General features: G+C 45.0%; 2 protein-coding genes across 5 annotated transcripts; both read right to left on the reverse strand.

Annotated features, from left to right (window-relative positions):
- Positions 1-75: 75 nt before the first annotated feature.
- Positions 76-14113, reverse strand: ATAT1 (alpha tubulin acetyltransferase 1). 4 transcript variants are annotated; one of them, XM_047102180.1, is made up of 13 exons: positions 14007-14113; positions 13513-13573; positions 13295-13386; positions 13115-13175; positions 12884-12997; positions 12585-12686; positions 5576-5621; positions 5388-5456; positions 3751-3822; positions 3339-3582; positions 743-822; positions 609-651; positions 76-276 (listed from the first exon to the last, which is right to left on the reverse strand). In XM_047102180.1, exons 1-13 carry the CDS (start codon positions 14111-14113, stop codon positions 102-104), a joined length of 1266 nt encoding a protein of 421 aa, XP_046958136.1. In that variant the 3' UTR covers positions 76-101. The 4 variants fall into 4 exon arrangements, with proteins under 4 accessions (XP_046958136.1, XP_046958137.1, XP_046958138.1 ...); XM_047102181.1 differs by lacking the exons at positions 76-276; positions 609-651 and having other exon boundaries at positions 730-2823; XM_047102182.1 differs by lacking the exons at positions 76-276; positions 609-651; positions 5388-5456 and having other exon boundaries at positions 730-2823.
- Positions 14114-14623: 510 nt separating this feature from the next.
- MRPS18B (mitochondrial ribosomal protein S18B) lies at positions 14624-20606 on the reverse strand. Its single transcript, XM_047102430.1, has 7 exons — positions 20500-20606; positions 19191-19299; positions 18985-19082; positions 18789-18857; positions 17364-17430; positions 15777-15836; positions 14624-15202 (listed from the first exon to the last, which is right to left on the reverse strand). Exons 1-7 carry the CDS (start codon positions 20575-20577, stop codon positions 14907-14909), a joined length of 777 nt encoding a protein of 258 aa, XP_046958386.1. The 5' UTR covers positions 20578-20606; the 3' UTR covers positions 14624-14906.
- Positions 20607-20964: the final 358 nt, after the last annotated feature.

Here is a 20964-nt window from a genome sequence, read left to right on the forward strand (position 1 = left end):
AATTAATGAATACATATTTCCATTATGAGGGCGGGCTTTGTTTGGCTACCTCCTGTAGTGAGAAATTATACTGACTTTGAAGGTGTGAGAAAGGGTTTCCGTCACCAAGGCCTAGTGCTGCGACGGTCCTGCAAGTTTCGAATGAACCTGGCGTTGAACATGTCCCCACCCATTGTCCAGGACTGAGCTGGTAGGGCCTGGGCCTGTGGAGGAACTGTGTGCATGAGTTCCTCCCCAGACCCATCCTGTGACAAGACCTGCTCCTCGCTGGCAGACCTGGTAGGTGAGAGGGAGATGGAAGGTGAATTACTGGGGTACTAGAGTGGCAATTAAGATCAGGGGCTCTTCAAGGTCTGGCCCTAATGTAGAGTAGGATACATGATGGAGTGAGTATGAGGCTGAAACCATTAGTGCTATGTGTCCAAATCTGAAACCCCTTAGTGCCAAAGTAAGCACGAGTTGAACCTATGGGGAAAGAGGGTTTAAGGATGTTAGGTAGAACAATTTATGGGAGGAGCTGGTGTTCAAAGGAGAAAGTAGCAGACAGTGATGTTAGGAAAGGAGTCAGAAGTGGTGGGAAGCTGGTAGAGGAAGGGCTCAGACCTCACCTATTCTGTGTTTCCTGTTCCCCCTGCTTCCACTCTTGGTTGCCTGTGGAAACACCAGGCATGTCATGGGAAGGCTGGAGTAGGTAGTGAATATGGTCTACTTGGTTTGAGGATAAGGAAGGATGAATACTTACCTGTATTGGGGGATGAGGAACTCAATCCCCCATGGCGGCTGTAGCAGCAGCTTTGGGCTACCAGCCCTGGGGGAGCCCCCCTGTAGAAGAAATGGGAGATGATGGGGAAGAGGCTACAGGAAGAAAGATAAGTGGGTATGGAGGGGGGAATCAGAGAAGAGAAAGGAAAGGAATAGTACAGGATAAAGACAAAGGGGTAATTACCATTCCTATGGGGTTTTAATCTAATCTATGCTTCAGAAAAGGGTAGGGAGCTCATTTTATACCGCAAGATTTTTTGGAGCAGTCCTAGTTTGCTGTAGTCTTAGTTCTAGTTGAGGTAGTGTGTTAAAAATAAGGCTAAATGTGATTCGAGTTATGTCAGAAAACCAGAGTCACATATAGGCAAAAAAAATTGTTAGACCAGATGCCCTGGTGTTTGGTTTAGAAAACATGGTTATTTTAATTATAGGATATGTCAGACCAGAGGGAAATAGGGAGTGACAAGGCTTAATTTAGGAGTAAAAGAAATTGTACGGAGAGAGGTCCAAGGGTGGGAGAGGGGCAGGAAACCAGAATGGGAAGAGGAATCCAGGGAACAGTCAGGAGGCAATGAGTAGGTCCCAGAGATGTTGGCAAATCTTGACATCTCAGCAATGGCTGGCCTATGCAAAAGGGTAGAAGTCACTGGGGAGAGCTGGAGGTTTCTGGAGGGAATGGGAGAGTAGATCCAGAAGCCTACACAGAGGATCCAGTGACTACATGGACAGGAGAAGGAACGTGCAGAAGATCCAGTAGATCTCAGAGGTAAGGAAGATGAGAGGCACAGAGGTCCAGAGATCCCAAGGAAAAAAAAAAAACAGGTGACACACAAACGAGGCTGAGACCTGAAGTTTGGGGTTTTTTTTGTTTTTGTATTTTTTTTTTTTTTTGATTTTTCTTTCATTGAAAATGTCCATTTAAAAAACACAAAAGAATGCAGTTTATTCAAACAACAGTGAGAAGGGGAAGGAAAAGGAGTGAGTTGGGAGAGAGGGAGATCCTGCTCCCAAGTACTGGGATGGGGGAACACACTGGGAGTAACCTGATCTACCACACATTCAGAAGGTAGGGAGGGGGAAGGATGTTCCATACCCTGGGTATGGAGCAGGGAAGGATCTTGCTATGGAAGAAAGGAAGGCCAGAGGAAGAGTTCCTCCATCATCTCAAGACAACCTCACCAGACAGGCATTTATCAGCATCTAGCTACTGGGGAGGGATGTATACAAGAGGGGATCCCAGGAGCTAACAGATACTTGAGACTCAGGGCCTATCTTCTGAAACATGGCTAAGAGTGATCACAGGGTGCTCAACAGGATCTGCTGCCAAGAAACAAACTCCCTCACAGTATCTGGATCTGGGGGAAGTGATGGTATCTTCAGAAGTGTGGGGAGTCTAGAGCCTCAAAGCAGACATCAGCTTGGGGGTTCCCAATACATACACAAAACATGGGGAAATTTAGAGTTTGGCAATGTTGAGTGGATCCCTTTGGGGAGCTGGTAAGACCCTGTCCTAGATCACTGAGCTGCTCTGAAGCAAAGCTCATTGGTTGGCTTCAGCAGGCTGAGAAGATAAATGTAGTAGGCAGCACAAAGCAGTATTAGAGCCACCAGTAACACTGTGGAAGGACTGTGGGATTTATTCCATGGACAAGACTCCTTAAAAGTTTCCCTGGCAGAGGAGGCCCTTGGACCTTCCTTGGTGTTCTAGGGTCTAACACAGCAAGCAAAAGTGTGCTTCTCTGGATAATCAGTATGAGCCACCCAATCAATGGATCTGGCAGCAAATCAGGCTGTCTGTGGGAGTGTTCGCAGCCCACTTAGGAAGAAGGCAGAAAAGCTACAAAGTATTTGGCCATGTAGGACCCTGACAACACTGTTGCCCAAGAAAGTGGAAGAGGGAATCCTATGAGCTCTGTCAGGTTCCAATGAAACCTGGGACTACAATGGAAGAGTGGGTCTGGGGTTCTCAGGGAGAGGGGGCTCTGCCCATCCCGGGTCTCCACGGGAGGGGAAGGGGTAGCTGTCTGTCAGTATCGACTCTCATCAGAGCGGGGAAGGGAGCTGAGGAAGGGTGTTATGGACAGGAGAAAGGGAAAGGGAAAATGGGGGAGAGAGAAAAACAGAAAGCAAAGTCAGAAGTGAAGAGAAAGCTAGGGAGAGAAATCAGTGAGATGCCCACTCCACCTGTTAAGATGGGCTGCTGCCATACAAAGCACTAACATGGGGCCAGTGGCTCCCCAAAATGTCAGAGACACTGCATCTTCCCAGTAAGTATTAAACCAAGATTTCCCCAATTTGACTCCGTTTCCCCACCCAATGGATCTGTGTTCTTCCTTCCTCCTGTCTCTCACTTTAAAACACTCGATTCCGTATAAAATACTATTCTGCTCCTTCGTTTATTTCTATACCACTCCATACCACTCTGTTCCAATATATTCTTATCAAAAGGTTTCAGGCCTCTCCAATCCACATGTCCTATTGCTTCACATCTCTGGTGGATTCAAACTGCCCTTTGCCATTTCTAACAACCTCTCTGACAGTTTTGAGGCTCCCTAACCCTCCCTAACTCCTGTTACCTGGTGCGGCGACGCTGGGCTGGACTGCCCCCAGGGTCAGTAGCAAGCAGAAGGCGGGCAGTAGGGTGTGGAGGGCAGAGGCGCAGGGAACGCAGCAGCTCCTGCTCTGGCACAAAGGGGCGGAGGGGACCCCGTTCTGGTGAGTTTCCCAGGCTGCTGGAGCGGGGGGGTGGGTGAACTGGAGGTGTAGCACGGCGAGGGGCCCTGTTTAGGGGCCAAGGAGGCTCCACAGCTACCTTCAGAACTGGCAAGAGGGAAAATACAGACCACAACAGAGAAAGAAGAAAAAAAAGAGGGAAGAGAGTGATGACAGCAAAGATTTGGGTAGAAAAAAGAGAAATCAGAGCCTTTAGAGAGAACTAATCCTTCCCCTGGATTAAGGTCCCCAAGCCAGCCACCCTACCCGTCTTACATTCTCGGTCACTAGAGGAATATGGCTTAATGTCTCCCTCTGCTCTCTTGGGTGGCAGCTTTCTTGCTGGAGCTGTCAGTGAAGAAGACACAGGCAAAGCAAGCATTAGGAGACATACCCTGCACCCCTCCTCCCAGCCACTACCCCCATGACCCCAAACCTCTACTCCCTGACACCACAGTTCTTCCCAGGGAAGGAGAGTTCAGCTCCATCACAGAAGCAGCTCTGTGGCAATGCCTTCACACCAAGAGGGAATTCAAGGAAAATGTTGGAGCATTTTTGAGGGGAGCCAGAAGGAGTAGGTCAAATGCAGAGTTGGGGGAAAAGTTCCAGGGGGAGACTCTGGGGCCTGGGTGATGCAGGAGAAGGATGGCTAAGGGAGGCGAGCTCTTACTGTCAGTGGGTGCTGTCAGGCCCCCCTGGGATTCTGGGGCAGTGGAATGGTCCCAGCTGGGCCAACGAGGACCCCAGGTCCCTCTAGATGAGACGGACAAAGCCCTTGGTTAATGAGGATTGCTTTGGAGAGGTTGGGGTGGGGCAGAACCTCTCCTTCTGGCGCAAAAATAGGACAAAACTTAAGCTTTTTTAAGGAAAAACAAAAGTTTGAGGAGAAAACAAAGACATCTGGAGTTAGCAGAGTAAATGGGAGGCTAACATATTATCCAAAGCTCTACTTTCCATCCCCTTACTTTCCTATTTGCTCCCTCCCTTTCCCTTTCCAGAGGTTCTCTATCATGTGTGGTAAATGAGAGACTTCTCAACAAATCCACTTAGGTTTTATCTGTGCTCTCCTCCCCTGTGGATCTCGGTCCTCACTGTCCTTGTTGGCTCTCACTCCCTCTTACAGCCTGTAAGTCAGCAGGAGCTAGATGGAAGAAGCCTTGGCAAGCAAAGCAAGTCATGGATATGAATTGCCTCCCAGTGCCTGACGCTGGTCGAAACTAATAACTGGTAACAGACTGTTCTTTGGGTGGCTGCTACTCCCTTTCCTGGCCATGGACGAGGTGAGAGCTAGCCACAAAACCAGATCAACAAGGGAGCACTTCTGTGCAAGCTGTGCTTCTCTACCTGTGGGAGGCAGTGAGGAAGAGGGAGGAGTGGGGCCCAAACTGGCAAAGAACATGTGTGTATGATGGAATGGGGAAGCTGGGCAGCATTTCAGTACCTCCTAGGTTTGGTTTCTCCAGATCAATTTCATTATTTGGTTGGAAATACTAAATTCTGAGCATTGTTTTTTAAAACTAATATATATTTAAACTTTGGACCATTTGTGTCACTATTCTATGATTGGAAATGGAAGGGCTGACTACACTTGTCTGTCCCTCACTGACTGACAGAAACCTGAGGGGTTTGCAAAGGAATGTGACTCTGGCCTATTTTGACGGACCTGAAGGGGCAAGAGACTCCATCAATACCAATCCTCAAACAGGCTCCCAGTGAACTCACTTGGTTAAAGTTCTAACAAACCTAAGATGCACTAAGCTCACAATGGCAATGGCAAATGGGTAACAATTGCCAGAGACTTCGGCTGCTTTAGAATTCTCCCAAATTGCCCATGATTGCACTATGCTCCCCGTGGCCTCCAGAGGAACTAGCCACTATGGCCCTACAGTTCTACCCATTCACTGCAGCTTTACCAGCAGGTGTAGGATCAACCACAGCAGCACGAGAATGTCGAGATGCTCTCAGGGAGGGAGCAGGGGGCCCTGTGAGGAAGGAAGTGGTGGTGCCCCTCAGTGAGGGGGCCAATGGGATCAAGAATCCACCTCTTTCCTTCCCCTCACCCCAACTACTTGGCCAACACACACAAATTGAGAAAACTTACGGTGCTGATGGGCAAAGAAGCCTTCGAAGATCACAAAGTTGTTGACCTATAAGATGAAACAAGTGAAATATAGTTGTCCATTCAGCCATTCAGCACTACCTGGGGACAGAACTTGTCCTAAAAAAAATATAGTGGGAGGAACAAAAAGCCAGCCTTCCTGTCCTTGTTGACAGAATCAGTCAAAACTCAAACCCTGATAAGCTGATTCTAAAAGTTGATATGGAATTATAAAAAGACCTCAAATAGCCAAGACAATCTTGGAGGATTCACACTTCCTGATTTCAAAACTTTCTACAAGGTATGGTAATCAAAATGGTATGGAAGAGGCCTAAAGATGGACAGAGAGAGAGACCATTGGAATGAATAGAGCCCAGAAATAAACCCATGTGTTTATGGTCAATTTTCAACAAGGATGCCAAGATGATTCGATGCAAGGAAAAGCAGCTTTTTAAACAAACGGTGCTTGGCACTCTGGAAGGTTCCTCAAAAAGTTAAAAATAGAACTACACTGTGATCCAGCAATTGCACCATTAGGTATTTACCCAAAGGATTATAAAAACACAGATTCAAAAGGGAACATGCACCCCGATGTTTATAGCAGCACTATCAACAAAAGTCCAACTATATAAAGAGTCCGTGTGTGTGTGTGTGTGTGTGTGTGTGTGTGTGTGTGTGTTTGTGTGTGTGTGTGTGAGAGAGAGAGAGAGAGAAATGGTATATCTATAATGGAATATTACTAAGCCATAAAAAAGGATGAAATCTTGCCATTTGCAGCGACATGGATGGAGCTAGAATGTATTATGCTAAGTGAAATAAGTCACAGAAAGACAAATACCTTATGATTTCACTCATATGTGGAACTTAAGAAATGAAACAAATGAACATATGACATGGGGGAACAAACTGTAAGAGACTCTTGCTTTTTAATTTTTTTAAGCTTTATTTTTTTTGAGAGAGAGAGAGAGAGAGCATAAGCAGGGGGGCGGGAAGAGAGAGGGAGACAGAATCCCAAGCAGGGTCTGTGCTGTCAGTGCTGGAATTCACGAACCATGAGATCATGACCTGAGGCAAAATCAAGAGTCGGATGCTTAGCTGACTGAGTCACCCAGGTGCCTCAAGAGACCTTAAAATCAAACTGAGGGTTGATGGAGAGAGTGGGCTACATGGGTGATGGTTATTAAGGAGGGCACTTGTTATGATGAGCACCAGGCATTGTACGTAAGTGATGAATTGCTGAATTTTGCCCCTGAAACCAATATTGCACTGTATGTTAACTACAATTTGAATAAAAATTTGAAAAGGAAAAAACAAAACAAAACAAAAAACGGTGCTTGGACAACTGAATATTCACATGCAAGATACTGAATGTGGGCCTACACCTCACACTAGACAAAAATAACTTCAACTGGGTCAAAGATCTCAATTTCTTTTTTAATTTTTTAAACTTTATGTATGTATGTATGTATGTATGTATGTAGTCTCTGCATCCAACATGGGGTTCAACTCACAGCCTAGAGACCAAGCATTGCATGCTCTTCTGACTGAGCCAGCGAGGTGCCCCAAAGATTTAATTGTTAAGAGCTAAAACTATGAAACTCTTAAAAGGAAACATAGGGAATAATATTCATGACCTGGATTAGACAATTGTTTCTTAAATATGACACCAAAGCATAAGGAAGCAAAGAAAAAAATTAATTGGATTTCATCAAAAGCAAAACCTTCTGTACTTCCAAAGACACAATTAAGAAAATGCAAAGATGGGGCACACCTGTGTGGCTCAGTTGGTTAAGCGTCCAACTCTTGGTTTCAGCTCAGGTCACTGTCTCCTGGTGTTTGAGTTAGAGCCCTGAATCAGGCTCTGCGGCTGGCAGCATGAAACCTGCTTGGGATTCTCTCTCTCTCCCTCTCTCTGGCCCTCCCCTGCTTGTGCTCTGTCTCTCTCAAAATAAGTAAACTTAAAAAGGAAGGAAGGAAGGAAGGAAGGAAGGAAGGAAGGAAGGAAGGAAGGAAGGAAAGAAGGAAAAAATGAAAAAACTCACAGAATAGAAAATCTTTGCAAATCATACATCTGATAAGAGTGTTATATCTAGAATATATAAAGAACACTTAACTCAAGAACAAAGAACACAATTTAAGGGAGGGTGTAAATGGGTGGCTCAGTCAGTTAAGCGTCCAACTTCAGCTCAGGTCATGAACTCATGGTTTGTGAGTTTAAGCCCCACGTTGGGCTCTGTACTGACAGCTCAGAGCCTGGAGCCTGCTTGGGATCCTGTGTCTCCCGCTCTCTCTGACCCTCCCCCCTCTCACGCTCTGTCTGTCTCTCTCAAAAATAAACATTAAAAAAAATTTAAAAAAAGAACACAATTTAAAAATGGGACTTGATATTGGACTTGGAATAAACATTTCTCTGAAGATAAGCAAATGGCCAATAAACATTTGAAAAGATGCAGATCTGTATTAGTCATCAAGAAGATGCAAATCAAAACTGCAAAGAGATAACAGTGCATAGCCACTAGGATGACAAATGTTAGTAAGGATAATGAGAACTTGGAATACTATACATTGCTGGTAGAAGATGTATAATGTTGCAGTCATTGTGGAAAAACATCTTGTCAGTTCCTCAAACAGATAAAGAATTACCATTTGACCCAGCAATTCTACTCTTAGGCATATACCCAAAAGAACTATAAAGATATGTGCAAACACAATCTTGCCCACAAATATTCACAGCAATATTATTCATAATAACCAAAAAGTAGAAACAACCAAATCTGAATCAGCTGATAAATGGATAAACAATGATAAATGGATAAACAAAATACGATATATCCAAATAATGGAGTATTATTCACCCATAAAAAGTGATGACGTACCAATACATGCTACAACAGATGAACCCTCTGAAAACATTATGCTAAGTGAAAGCCAAACACAAAGGCCACATATCGTATGATTCCATTTATATAAAATGTACAGAATAAGCAAATCCACAGAGTAAATTACTGGTTGACAAAGGCTGGGGAAAGGGGAATGGGAAGTGACTGCTTAATGAGTTCTGGGTTTCTCTTTATCACAGAAATGGTCTAGAATTAGCAGGAATAATCACACAACATTGTGAAAATACTAAAAATCACTAAACTGTATATTTTAGATAGTTAAAACACTGCATTTTATCTCAAAAACAAAAAACCCAAAGAAAAAAACAAAACAAAACAAAACAAAAAAAAAACAGAAAAAAACAAAAACAAAAACCCATACCCTACTTTTTAGTTCTCCCAGGACCCAAGCAAATGGGAAAGACAGCACACAAAACATCAGGGAAGATGAGGCATCCCGAACTGTCAAAACAAAAACTTAAACATTCACACACATTAACAAGACCAAATAGTTTAAATATATAAACAATGAGAAAAACTAAGAATTAAGCAGGGTTCAAATGGGTAGAATTGTTAAGAGAAGACATGCTGGAGGACAGGGTGCCAATTGACCATTTTAGAGTTATTTTGTCAAACCACATTCAATTTGACCTTCACAACAATCCTTGTAGTCATAATGTTAAAGAAGAATAAAAAGGCTTGGAAACATGGCCTGCCAAAAGCCAAGTAGCTAACAAGTGACACAGCCAGGACTTAAGCCCCAGAATCTTGATTCTAGCTGCAGCATTTCGGCCAGGCATATAGTGTAGTCATAAAGAGTGGCCAATAGCTGGGATGCCTGGGTAGCTCAGTTGGTTAAGCATCTGACTTTGGCTCAGGTCATTATCTCACAGTTCGTGGGTTCTAGCCCCATGTCAGGCTCTGTGCTGACAGGTCAAAGCCTGGAGGCTGCTTCAGATTCTGTGTCTCCTCTCTCTGTCCCCTCCCCTGCTCATACTTTGTGTGTGTCTCTCTCTCCCTCAAAAATAAATAAAAAATTAAAAAAAAAAAAAAAAAGAGTGGGCATTGGGTTCAGGTTATTGCTCTGCCACTTATTAGCTGTGTGAACTTGGTCAAGTTGCTCATCTGTATAAACCCCTAAGTGGGGTCAATAAAAGCACCCATCTCAAAGAGAGGTACAAAGATCAACTAAGATGATGCATGTAGACAGCACACAGAGCTCATGAATCATTATTTACATAATTATACTCTACAATGCTTTGGTCTACAGGTTACCTTGGTATGCCCAATATGGTATGCTCCTCCCACCACTCTCCACTGCCTCTTAATGGAACAATGTACTAGGGGAGGACATTCTAAATATAAATAGATCCTGCCTATCTCCTGCCTTGACCCTGTCTACAGGCCCACCCTCCTACTCCAGCAATAATTATTGCACATGCACAGCATTCCTGCCATACCATACTGCCTGTAGTACCCTAAAAGGTATCTGAATACCTATCTGCTTGTGCTCATGCTGGCTCCTCTATAGGAAATGCACTTTAGCCTGCCTACTTCTGTCCCCATGACATTCAGCTTTCACGATTAAACTAAGTCAAGCCTTCCTTTACCCAACCCCCACCCCAAGGTAGCACTCACCACCATGTCTTTATACCTTCTTCTGTAAGCACATCAATCAAATCATGTTAGTGGATTGTCCATGCTCCTATCCAAAGCTAACTTGTCAACCCAATCCCAACCCCTCCTGCCCATTCAATGACATTGCTTCTGCAATTCTCCCCATGTTCTGACATCACATTTTCTATTAAGTCATTCTTATATTGCTGGTTCTTCCAAACGGAAATTGTCAACCCTGTCTTAATCCACTTTCCCCTCTAGCTCTTGCTCTATTTCTTTGTTCCCCTTAAAGCAGCATTTATGGCCTATTCTTGCCCTCTCCACTTCCTGGCTTCTCAATCTCCTTAAACCCAATCCATCCAGGCTTCTACCCACCACTACACCAAAACCCCTTGTCAAGATCACCAGTGGCCTCAGGCAGCTAAATACAACAGTCACCTCTCAGGCCTCTTCTGACCTCACTAATCAGCAGCATTTGACTCATTAAGCCATTCCTTCCTCCTGGAAATGTTTTCTTCATTAGTCTTCCAGGTCACCCTACCTACCTGTAAATTTTCATCTACTTCACTAGTCGCTCCTTGGTCACATGTGCTGGTTCTTCTCCTCCTCTGGTGACACCCCTTAAAAGAGTGCTTGGGGCACCTGGGTTGAACACCTGATTCTTGGTTTCAGCTCAGGTTGTGATCTCATGGCTCATGGGACCAAGCCCCACAGTAGGCTCTGTACTGACAGTGTGGAGCCTGCTTGGGATCTTGGGATTCTCTCTCCCTCTCTCTTTGCCCCTCCCCCACTCACAGCTCTGTCTCTCTCAAAGTAAATAAAAAAAAAAAAAGTGCTCAGTGGCTCAAGTCCTTGAACCACTTTTCTTTCTATACTCACTCCTTGGTGATCTCCTCCTATCTCATTGCTTTCAACACCCTATGTATGCTGAGACCTTTCTATTCCAAATCTCTTCTGTGGACTCCAAAGAAGTACCCAACTGTCAACTCAACCTAGAATTAACAAAATCAAAATGGACTCCTACCATTTCTCTCCAAAGCTGCTCCACCTACCATCTCGGTTAAGCAAATTTCATCTGTCCAATGGCTCAGGCCGAGTTTGGGATCATCCTTAACTTCTTCTTTCTCTTTCTCCACAGATCATCTATTAGGGTATCTTATTTAACTTCAAAATATTTAAAATCTGACCACCCTTTACCCTCTCTAATGCTACCATCTTGGTTTCAGCCCCACCATTTTCCATCAGGATTGTTGCTTCCTCACTAGTCTGCTTGCTTATATCCTTGCTCCCCTATTGCTATTCTTAATAGCCAAAGTGGTCTCATTAAATCAGATTGTATCATGTCTCTGCTCAAACTCCTATGATGACTCTCCTTTTTTCACTTAGAGCAAACGCCAAAGCCTTTGCAATACCTGTAAGGTCTGAAATGTTCTTCCTCCCCCTTGCTACTTGATCCACCACACTCCCATTCACTCAAACTGCTCTAGCCACACCAGCCAATTCATTCATTCAGGCACGTTCTGTCTCATGGACTTTGCACTAGCCATTCCTTCTGCCTGGATGCCCTCTCTCCAGATATTACCTGGCTCTTATTCTCACTTCCTTTAAGTTACTGCTCAAATGGCACTTTCTCAGTGAGGCCTTCCCTGATTATCCCATTTAAAATTTTTGAAGCTTATTTATTTTGCAAGAGAGAGTGAGCAAGGGAACGAGCAGAGAGAGAGAGAGACTCCCAAGCAGCCAAGTACAGAGCCCAATGCTGGGTTTGAACTCACGAACTGTGAGATCATGACCTAAGCCAAAACCAAGAATGGGATGCTTAACAGACCACCCAGGTGCCCCTGATCATCCTATTTAAACTTGCAACTCCATGAACTCCCATCCCCACAATGGTACTTGCAAGCCTTCTCAGTGGCTCTCCTCTTTCCAGAGCACTTATCATCAACCATACTACATAGTCATTTGTTACGGTTGTTTCCCCAACGAGAATATAAACTGCACAAGGGCAGAGACTTTTGTCTGTTTTGTTGAGTAAAGTATTCCTAGTGTGCAAAACAGTGTCAACTGCCCAATAAATATTTGTTAAATGAGTGGATAGCATTAGTACATTGTATCATATTTACTTATACACAAACCACCTTCCCTATTAGGCCAAAACTCCCCCAAAACAAGGAATATATATTACTCTGGGCCTTAATAAATATTGATTGAGTAAAGGCCTGTGTAAAAACGAGGTGAAAACTGGCTATGTTTGGGGCACAAACATATTATTGGGTATACAGAACAGCCAATAACGAAAAATCAAAATACATGAAAGTGAATAGCTGCAGAATGAGAGATGGTACCATAAAAAAATGGGGGGGGGTGGAGCTTGGGGAGAAGAGGTTAGCTACACAGAATAAATCCTATATAATGGGTAATAAGGAATGCATGGAAGATGCCATTTCTTTGCCCCCAAATAATAAATATATTCAATGGGAATGTTCAATGAGGATCTACCCTCTGAAGCCTCTAACCTGTGGGACTGTGGTCTCCAGGTTGTAATGTTTATTCAGGAACTTAAGCAGCTTCTGTGATGGTCGGTCAATGGCCAGTTGGTGTGGTTCAACCCGCTCCTTCTGCAAAGACAGGAGACTCAGGGTAGGAGAAGGCTGGGGGAAAGCATGCCAAGAGGAACCCAGCAGCCTGGGAAGGGGATAGGAGGATATGGGAATGTGGCAGGGAGGAGGGTGGAAGTCAGGGCCTTTGGGAGGGGTCAGGGCAAAGGGGCCTTTGATCTCTATTTTGGATGGACTGGTGAAAAGCTAAATGACACCTGCAACATATAGTGGAAGAGTTCTCGTCCATGGCCATGGCGTTGAAGTGACTCATGGATGTAAAAGTCCAGAATGCAAAGTGGTTCTACCTCATTGTGAGCCTCACGATCATCCTAAGAGGTAAAGAACAAATATCTTTTAGGACAGGCATCGTTGCCCCCTCCCAACATCCAGCCCTTTTATTCTCAAAAGCCGAGGCATGTGAACTCTCAGCTTCCAGTAACACTCACCAACACAAAGAGTTTCTTGTATCCAACTTTCAGGAAGCCAATAATGGCTCCTTTTCCAGCTCTGCAGGATGGGAAGAATAATGAAACAAGCTAGTAGCAGCTATTGGGAGAGTCAAAAAAGGGAGAGGGGCTGGGGTTGGAAGGAATAAAATATGGGATGGAAGGGCATTTGGCACTTACGGTCGCGCTGAAGTGTCTTTGAGCACATACATAACATGGCGGTTACTCTGCATCCTTGATGCACTGGTGATGGGAGCAGGAAGATGCTGGGCCTGCCGGGAAGATGAAGAGAGACTTTCTGCAAGTCCATTCCCAAGGACCTAGGCCTCTCTTATCTACTGGCCCCAGAGAGATTCCCCCCACCCCGCCCTTTTCTCCATCTAAAGACTCCCCAGTACCTTGGCAGAAGCCTTGCCCAGTTCATCTACAATGGTCATAATTTGCTGTTGCAGGTCAACACTACAGAAAGTAAGGAAACAAAGAGTCAGATACTTACTGAATTAGAGGATCCTGGTAACATTGGCCACAACCTCAATCCAGGTTCAGCACTTAAGACTCTCTGACTTTACCTTTCCAATCTGATTTTCCACCCCACCTTTCTGGAACCCAAACTTTTGCCACACCTCTTTTCAATACAGTACACTCCTTCTTCCCTGAGGTTATTGTGGGGAAGCCGGAAGGGCTTTGGTTAGAACAAATCAGGCCTAAGAGTGAAAGGTCACAGATGCAAGTGGCGACCAACTCCACCAGGTCTAGGGTCAAAGGTCACCAAAGGGCAAGCCAGGACCACAAAAGGCAGGGCCACTATTCCGTGAAAAGGGGGCGTGGTGCCTGGACCATTTTTTGAGAGAAACTAGGAGAGAAGGGCCTTGGGGCGAATTTGAGATGTCACCGGGCCGGCGTTGTGGTTCCGGGTCGCCGGGCTGGGGGTCGCAGGTGCTGGTCCAGCACCGTGATCCGCTCCGGCAGCAGGGCGTCCACATCGAAAGAGAACTCCATGGCCCATTGTGCGTGGACAGACCCGCCCCGCAACACGTCACTTCCGCTCCTCCTCGAAGGAGGTGGAGAGGAGGAAGTGCTTCTGGGAACCCTTATTTCCTGGCAGTGGAGGGGCTCAGGACCCGCCTCTAGGGGCAGCACGAGCTTCCTGGCAGCCAGCCCTGGAGAAGCCGTTCTCCCCAGGCCAGTCAGTCCCTTAGCAATGCCACTCCCCTACCCCACATCCCACATAGCTAGGGCCATAGCAATGCATTTTTCCTAACCTAAAGCCCCATTCTCCAACCCTTTAACATACCACCCCGCCAAACAGCTGGTATGGTGGGAACACTAACACAGAGTTGGGCACAGGAGGCCAGAAAGGTGATCATGACCTAATGGCCCAACTGCTCATTTCTGGTGGCTCCTGGTTCCAAGAGTCACTGGCTGGTCTGGCGCAAGCTTCACCCCTCCCCTCCCCATAGCAGCACCCATTTCCCCCACACAAATGGCATTAATCTGAAACTCAGACCATAAACAGAGATATAGCTTTATTGTGGAAAGTTGAGTTAGCAGAAGTCTGAAGCAGTAACAGAATGTTTAGCCTATTTACAATATATAGGGGTTGGGGTTTCCCATACACATCTGTCCTGCCCTCCCTAAGCCTCAAATGTATTTTTTCCCTTCAACACAATCATTTCTTTTCTCGGGCCCTGGGCCTGCCACTGGCCACAAACAGACACAAGTCTCCAGAGTCAAATCCCATTATGCAATTTTTAGGCACTATCTCTTATAATCCCTTCCCAGGATACAGCTCCTACAGAGCACTCTGGGGGCTCTCCTGCTCAGTGGAGTAGGCTTCAGCTGGGGTTGTGAGTGGCAATTCGGGCATTGACTCAGGTGGGGGACCACTCTCTTCTCGGAGATGACTCTGATAGAGGCGTCGAAGACGGGACAGCTCTCTCTCTGGTGGCTGTTTCCAGCTGTACCATGGGTACCAGGGGTCACCTGACACCAGGCTGGGCGCTGGTGGAGTAGCACTCACAGCTCCATGAGAGGTACTGAAGTCAAGGTCCCGAGGTTCAACCTGAGGAATGTGGTACCTGAGGAGACCTAGGGGATTAAAAAAAAGAGAAAGTGAAGGAAGGAAGCAAGGAAGAGTAGTTCAGGTCAAGACAATAAATAAAATGACCTATAAAGGGAGGGAGGAACCAGTCAGAGCCACTGGGTACGTTTATGCATGTTGTACACTGCACAAAGGCAACTGGACAAGGGGCAATAAGGACTGACATACTTACTGCCTGGGCTCTTGCCTGCCAAACCGTGCAGCTCTGCACCAGGACTATAAAGGTGCACCTGCCCTAGCAGAGGTATACCTTTTTAAAATTTCTGCGAAGGTGTCATGGAGCCCAGGGCCAGAGATTTATACAAAGATTCCCTATGATTTATCTCTGGCATTGGGACCAATAGTTAGGGAAGAGAAAGGAAAGAGGAAGAATAACGGAATAGGACAAGGACAAGGTAAAAGACTCAGGAGAGGGAAAAAGGGACCAGTGAAGTGCTGAAAGATTTTTTGGGAAGAGCACGTTGGGTACCACCTTTTCAGATCGGTAGCATTTATATCTGCCCTCCAGCCCTAAATCACCTTCTTTATGGCACAAAACTGCACTGTGCCCCTTATGCTCACCATGATCCCTGGCTTTCTGGATGGCTTGGGTCAACTTCTTGTGTTGCTTCATACAGACCCCTGAAGGGAGAAAGAGAGAGAACTTGGTGCTTGTTCCGAAAAGCACAGTAAATAAAGTATATAACTACTTCTATATGATGATAAAGAGCTGGGTTTGAAAAAGTTGCTCTAATAATCCCAGTTCTCTGACCCCTCCATGGGCCTCAGTTTCCCTATCTATCCAATGGAAAGAATCCCCCCTTTCTGAGAGCTGAGATGAAGACTTTAAGAGGATCTAGCCACCACAGAAAAGCCATTTGATGGTAAAGCCTCCAAGACAGCAGAACAAAATTCAAAGGGCAAGTATGGTTGATTAAAGATTTAGATTGGACAATCCACAAAGAATGAGTCAATAAAGCAAGAAAGGGGGGTGCCTAGATGGCTCAATCTGTTAAACATCTGACTTGATTTTGGCTTAGGTCACGTTCTCACAGTTCATGAAATCAAGCCCCGCATTAGGCTCTGCGCTGAACATGGAGTCTGCTTGGGATTCTCTCTCTCTCCCTCTCTCTCTCTGCCCCGCCCCCCTCACTCACTCTTGCTTTCTCTCAAAGAAAATAAATAAACCTAAACAAAATATAAAGGAAGAAAGGTTTCCAGATCTGGAGAAGGTGATCTGAGAGAGTAGCAAAATAGTCCCTTTAACTTTCTATAGCTTGACTATAAATGCTCCTCTTTAAAACTCCCCGACAAACCAAACTCCACTGATCATGCTGCCTTCCCCAAAATGGTGGATTCAGATTAGTTCTGCAAATTTATCTTGCTTTAGAGCAGGGGTTGGCAAAATTTTTGTGGTGGGCCACATAAATTTCAGGCTCTGCAGGTCCTACAGTCTCTGTCTCAGCTACTCAACTCTGCCATTGTAGTTTGAAAGCAGTTGTAGACAATATGAAAATAAATGGAAACAGCAGTGAGCCATATTTGGCCTGTGACCATTGTTAAGGAATGGATGTAACCTTGCGTTGTTAGGATTACAATTCCAAATTTGAGAGAGTTAGAGCTAATTGGATTGTCGATGGCAAAAAGAACTTACATGCAGTCAATTTATCAGTCATCTCCGAGAAGAGAGTGGTCCCCCACCTGAGCCAATCAATGCTCGAGGTGCCCCTCACAAACCCAGCTGAAGCCTCCATCGAGCAGGAGAGCCCCCAGAGTGCTCTGTAGGAGCTGTAGACTGGGAAGGGATTAAGAGATAGTGCCTAAAAATTGCACGATGGGATTTCACTCTGGAGACTTGTGTCTGTTTGTGACCAATGACAGTCAATTTTTGTAAAAGCAGAGACTCTACAGAAAGGAGATAATCACCACGACTTTTCTAAGAGCTCTGTTGAGATAGTTTACTTACATTGGTACTTGCTTATATCTTTTGTCCACATATAATTGCTTTAGCATGTGAAGATTCCCATTAAAGCAGGATTTCCAAACACGTTCAATCAATGTTTTTTTATGCCATATGTAGGAACCACCAAATACCTGTTGTGTGACTGAATAAACAAGAAGTGCTCCAAGGAAAAGTTATTCTGGTGGTGACAGGGATGATGGGCTAACCTGTGTACGGAGCATGAAAGATGACACCCGTGTGGGCGCAGACAAATTGTTCCAAGAGCTTCAGGTTCTGTGGGAGGAAAGTGGTGGGGAAACATGAGAGACGGCAGGGAGAGCACCAAGACCTTGAGAGACTGGAAGTGCACAGTCTGTACACGTATGCACAGACATCCTTAACTCCTCTGTCTCTTCAGGTGTTACCCTCCTTCTAGCCCCATCACTTTGCTAAACACATTCTTAAAAACTCCAGCAAACGTTTCCCCTTTCTTGACCTTCCAACCATTTTATGTGCACACTCTACATTCTGTCACTGAGACTTACATAGAATCCTCTCCCGCAGGGGTTAGGTTCTAAAATCAGCCTTTCATGCAAAACAAATTGGGGATAGTCAGTTGGCAATCCATGAAATCACCCAGAAATATATGTTGTAATGCACACGTGTAAAATATTAATGTACACAACATCATACTATGTATAACATATATATTTACTAAGAACAATTTTATAGTCTTAATTGTGTAGAATGCCCGTTGGCCAGCAGGTCAATCAGCAGGAGATGACACCCAAGGAAAAAAGTAGATACGTGTGTGGAGTAAAAGAGCAAGCAGAATCATCTGAACTATTCAACCTATAACCTGTGTCTCTTCCTCGGTCACGTAATGGCTTCTGAACTGTATACAACTGCTTATGTTCTCTTTTTATAACCAATTGTACACAGTTGAAATTGAGATATTATCTATCTATTGGACCCTTCCACAACTGTGTCTGAAAGGACCTGAGAGCAGTCAGACACCCCCATCTGCTTACTGATACACGAATTTCCTCCAACTGATACACGAATTTCCTCCAACTCCCTTGATGACCATTCAGCTTCTGCTCTAATGCCTTCACTGCAAGCTCAGAATAGCATTTTCCCATTTTTTCCCCATATTTTTATATGTTTTTTTGAACTCTTTAGGGAGGAAATTCTGTCCTGGCAATAAAGGCTTTTTGAAAAATAATTAGACTCTGTATCTTGCTTCATGTATCTGCTCTCCAACCCCAAGTCTCAGCAGGCCATCACACAACATGACAACAATAAAACAAAAACAAACACACGCACAGAAAAAAACTAGCCCAATCTACTTGCCAATAATTGTGATGGATACAAATGAACCTTTGGGTATTGCTCTCCCATTAGAAACAGGTATTCTTCTGGCCTTACAATGTAAACTGTAAATTTCACATATAAGAGATGAAACTTTTTAGTATGATCCACAATAGAGAACAAGAGGCTGGAGAGAGGAATGTTTTTCTGTTACTAGAAAGTCAATGCAAAATAAACTATAGGAGAACTACACTATGAAGAAGAGTTGGACACCTATGGTAATCTCTTTAGCACTATGAAGAAACTCCAAGTCCTTACTCTGAAGAAAAGATTCCCCTTACCCTAAAGTCGACATGCAGCTTGGGATCCCGGCAGATGGGGCAGGGATTCCCAGCAACTTTGTCTCTACGCTGTGGAGAGAAAAAACTGGTAAGTGAAGATGTTCAAAGTCCTATGAGAAAAAGTACTGCTGCCATGGTCACTATGGCCTCCATCCACACTCTACATCCCATCCGTGTACCACCTTCAGAAACTCACAATACAGGTCTTTCGAGTTCGTTGAGGGGGTATGCCACCTTTGTGGTTTCGACGGTAGTCAGCCCACACAGGGCGAGAACCATAGCGATTCTGGTATTCTGAAATGAAAAGCCACACAAGTTATTTCTGGGGGGGTGGGTAATAGAAATGTCTCTGTCCACTTATTTCAGACTGCTGTGATCCTCCCCTTTCCCATTCAGAGGTACCTTCTGAGTCCAGATATTTCCAGGGTTCATTCTTATAAGGGGTTATGGGATCTAGGGGCAAAGAATCTTCCTCAGGAAGGGCTTTGGTGCAAAGAGTCTGGAGGGGAACCTACAAAAAGAGGGCCAAAAAAATCAGAAAAAGAGTTCAAGGAAAGGACCTGATTGTCTCACTGCCCACATGTTAGCAGAAGGGGAATTCATGTCCACTGTACTAATGGAATATAGTAAGAATATACAGAGAAAGTAGCATTTTTGTTAGGGTAAAATTGGTATCAACCACCACTATTCCTGTCTCTGACTGGACCCTGAAGGAAAAGCTAATATGAGAGGGTAACTAGGTTAAGTGACTGGGAAGCAGGCGTATTTGAGAAGACACCTATGATATAATCGTGCTTTTGAGAATGTACTGAGTCTAGTGGAGGAAAGTGAGAAGAAAGGAAAAGGGAGAATGTCTAACTTCTTGGAAGGAAGATGCCTGGCAGGGAGAGGATGCATATGACAGGGCAATCTCCAACCCAATCCAATCCTGGATCATGAAATTGCCCAGTCTTAAAAAAGTTGAAGGTCAACATTCCATAGGTCAGAACAAACTTGAGTACTAACGCTAGCTTTAAAGCTACCAAAGCTGTTATTAACTCCGTGGTGACCCCCTGTCACCAGTCTTCAGTCCCACTTTAGGGAGTGGCAGCTGTGCAAGCCTTTCTATCTCACCCTGCCCTACCAAGAACCTACCGTGCCCTACCAAGAACTTCCAGTGTGGTGAGTACATGAGGCTGGAGGGAAACCTCAATCCAAAGGACTGAGTTAAGGTCTCATGTATGCTCTGATTAAAATAATAATAATAATAATAATAATAATAATAATAATAATAAAGTAATTTAGTGAGAGAAAGCGGAGAAATTGGTCCCCAGGTCTTGAGAACGTATCCTGGCTTTACCGGGAGATATCACAGCAGGTAAAAGTTAGTCTCCCTCAACCCAAGATCACTCTAGACAATCAGGTTTAAACACCATACGCATACTTAAGAGCTGGTTGTGTATGACCAAGATGTCCAATCCTTTACCTAGTTCTTTAGCCGCGATGGTAACGGGAAAAGAATGATATCTAACCCGGGCTCTTTGCCCTGGGCTAAAGATTAAAAAGCCGCGCAGCACTGAAAAGGGTGAGAAGGAAAGGGTGGTGGAAGCAGTGTTGCCTAGCTGGCCAAGGCATAAGCACTTGGGAAGGTCTCCGCTCCTGGATTCCCAGCAATAACCTAGAGGAAGTATAACTAAGTTGCGGTTGTGCAAAGTGTGCTCCAAGGAGTTACCTGAACTCCGTAGGCACCTCTGAAGGGCGAAAGGTTAAGAAGGCGCCTCAGCAACGAACACGATAGGGACGCCGCCATCTTGACGTACGCCCAAGGCACGAAAGGCGACTGCGCATGCTTCAAGAAACTGACTACGGTAGGGCCAAGGGCTAGTCCGCAGTGCGGGAGGCGGCCCCTCACTTGCGTCAGGACGGAAGCGTAAAAGGGGGGGCTATGGGGAGAAGCCAATTTCAACTGCGTCACAATTGAATTTGGCCTCAAAATTGCGTTTTTCCTAAACCAGTCATTACCATTCTTAGATCTCATACTAAGGGCTTGCGTTTTAAACAATTTTGAAGGGGATTTCGACCAACGTCTTCTCAATGCGCACGCGCCGGCCCGGTTCTACCAACCAGGGTGAGAAAAGTTCTGGAGGACGGAAGTGGTGGAAGCAGAGGAAAGGGAGGTGCTAGGCTCTGCGGTCAC

The sequence above is a fragment of the Lynx rufus genome, unplaced genomic scaffold (genome assembly GCF_022079265.1).
Source record: "Lynx rufus isolate CCGP_SWC_20201006 ecotype Redwood Valley unplaced genomic scaffold, mLynRuf1.p SCAF_6, whole genome shotgun sequence".
NCBI classification, from domain to species: Eukaryota; Metazoa; Chordata; class Mammalia; order Carnivora; family Felidae; genus Lynx; species Lynx rufus.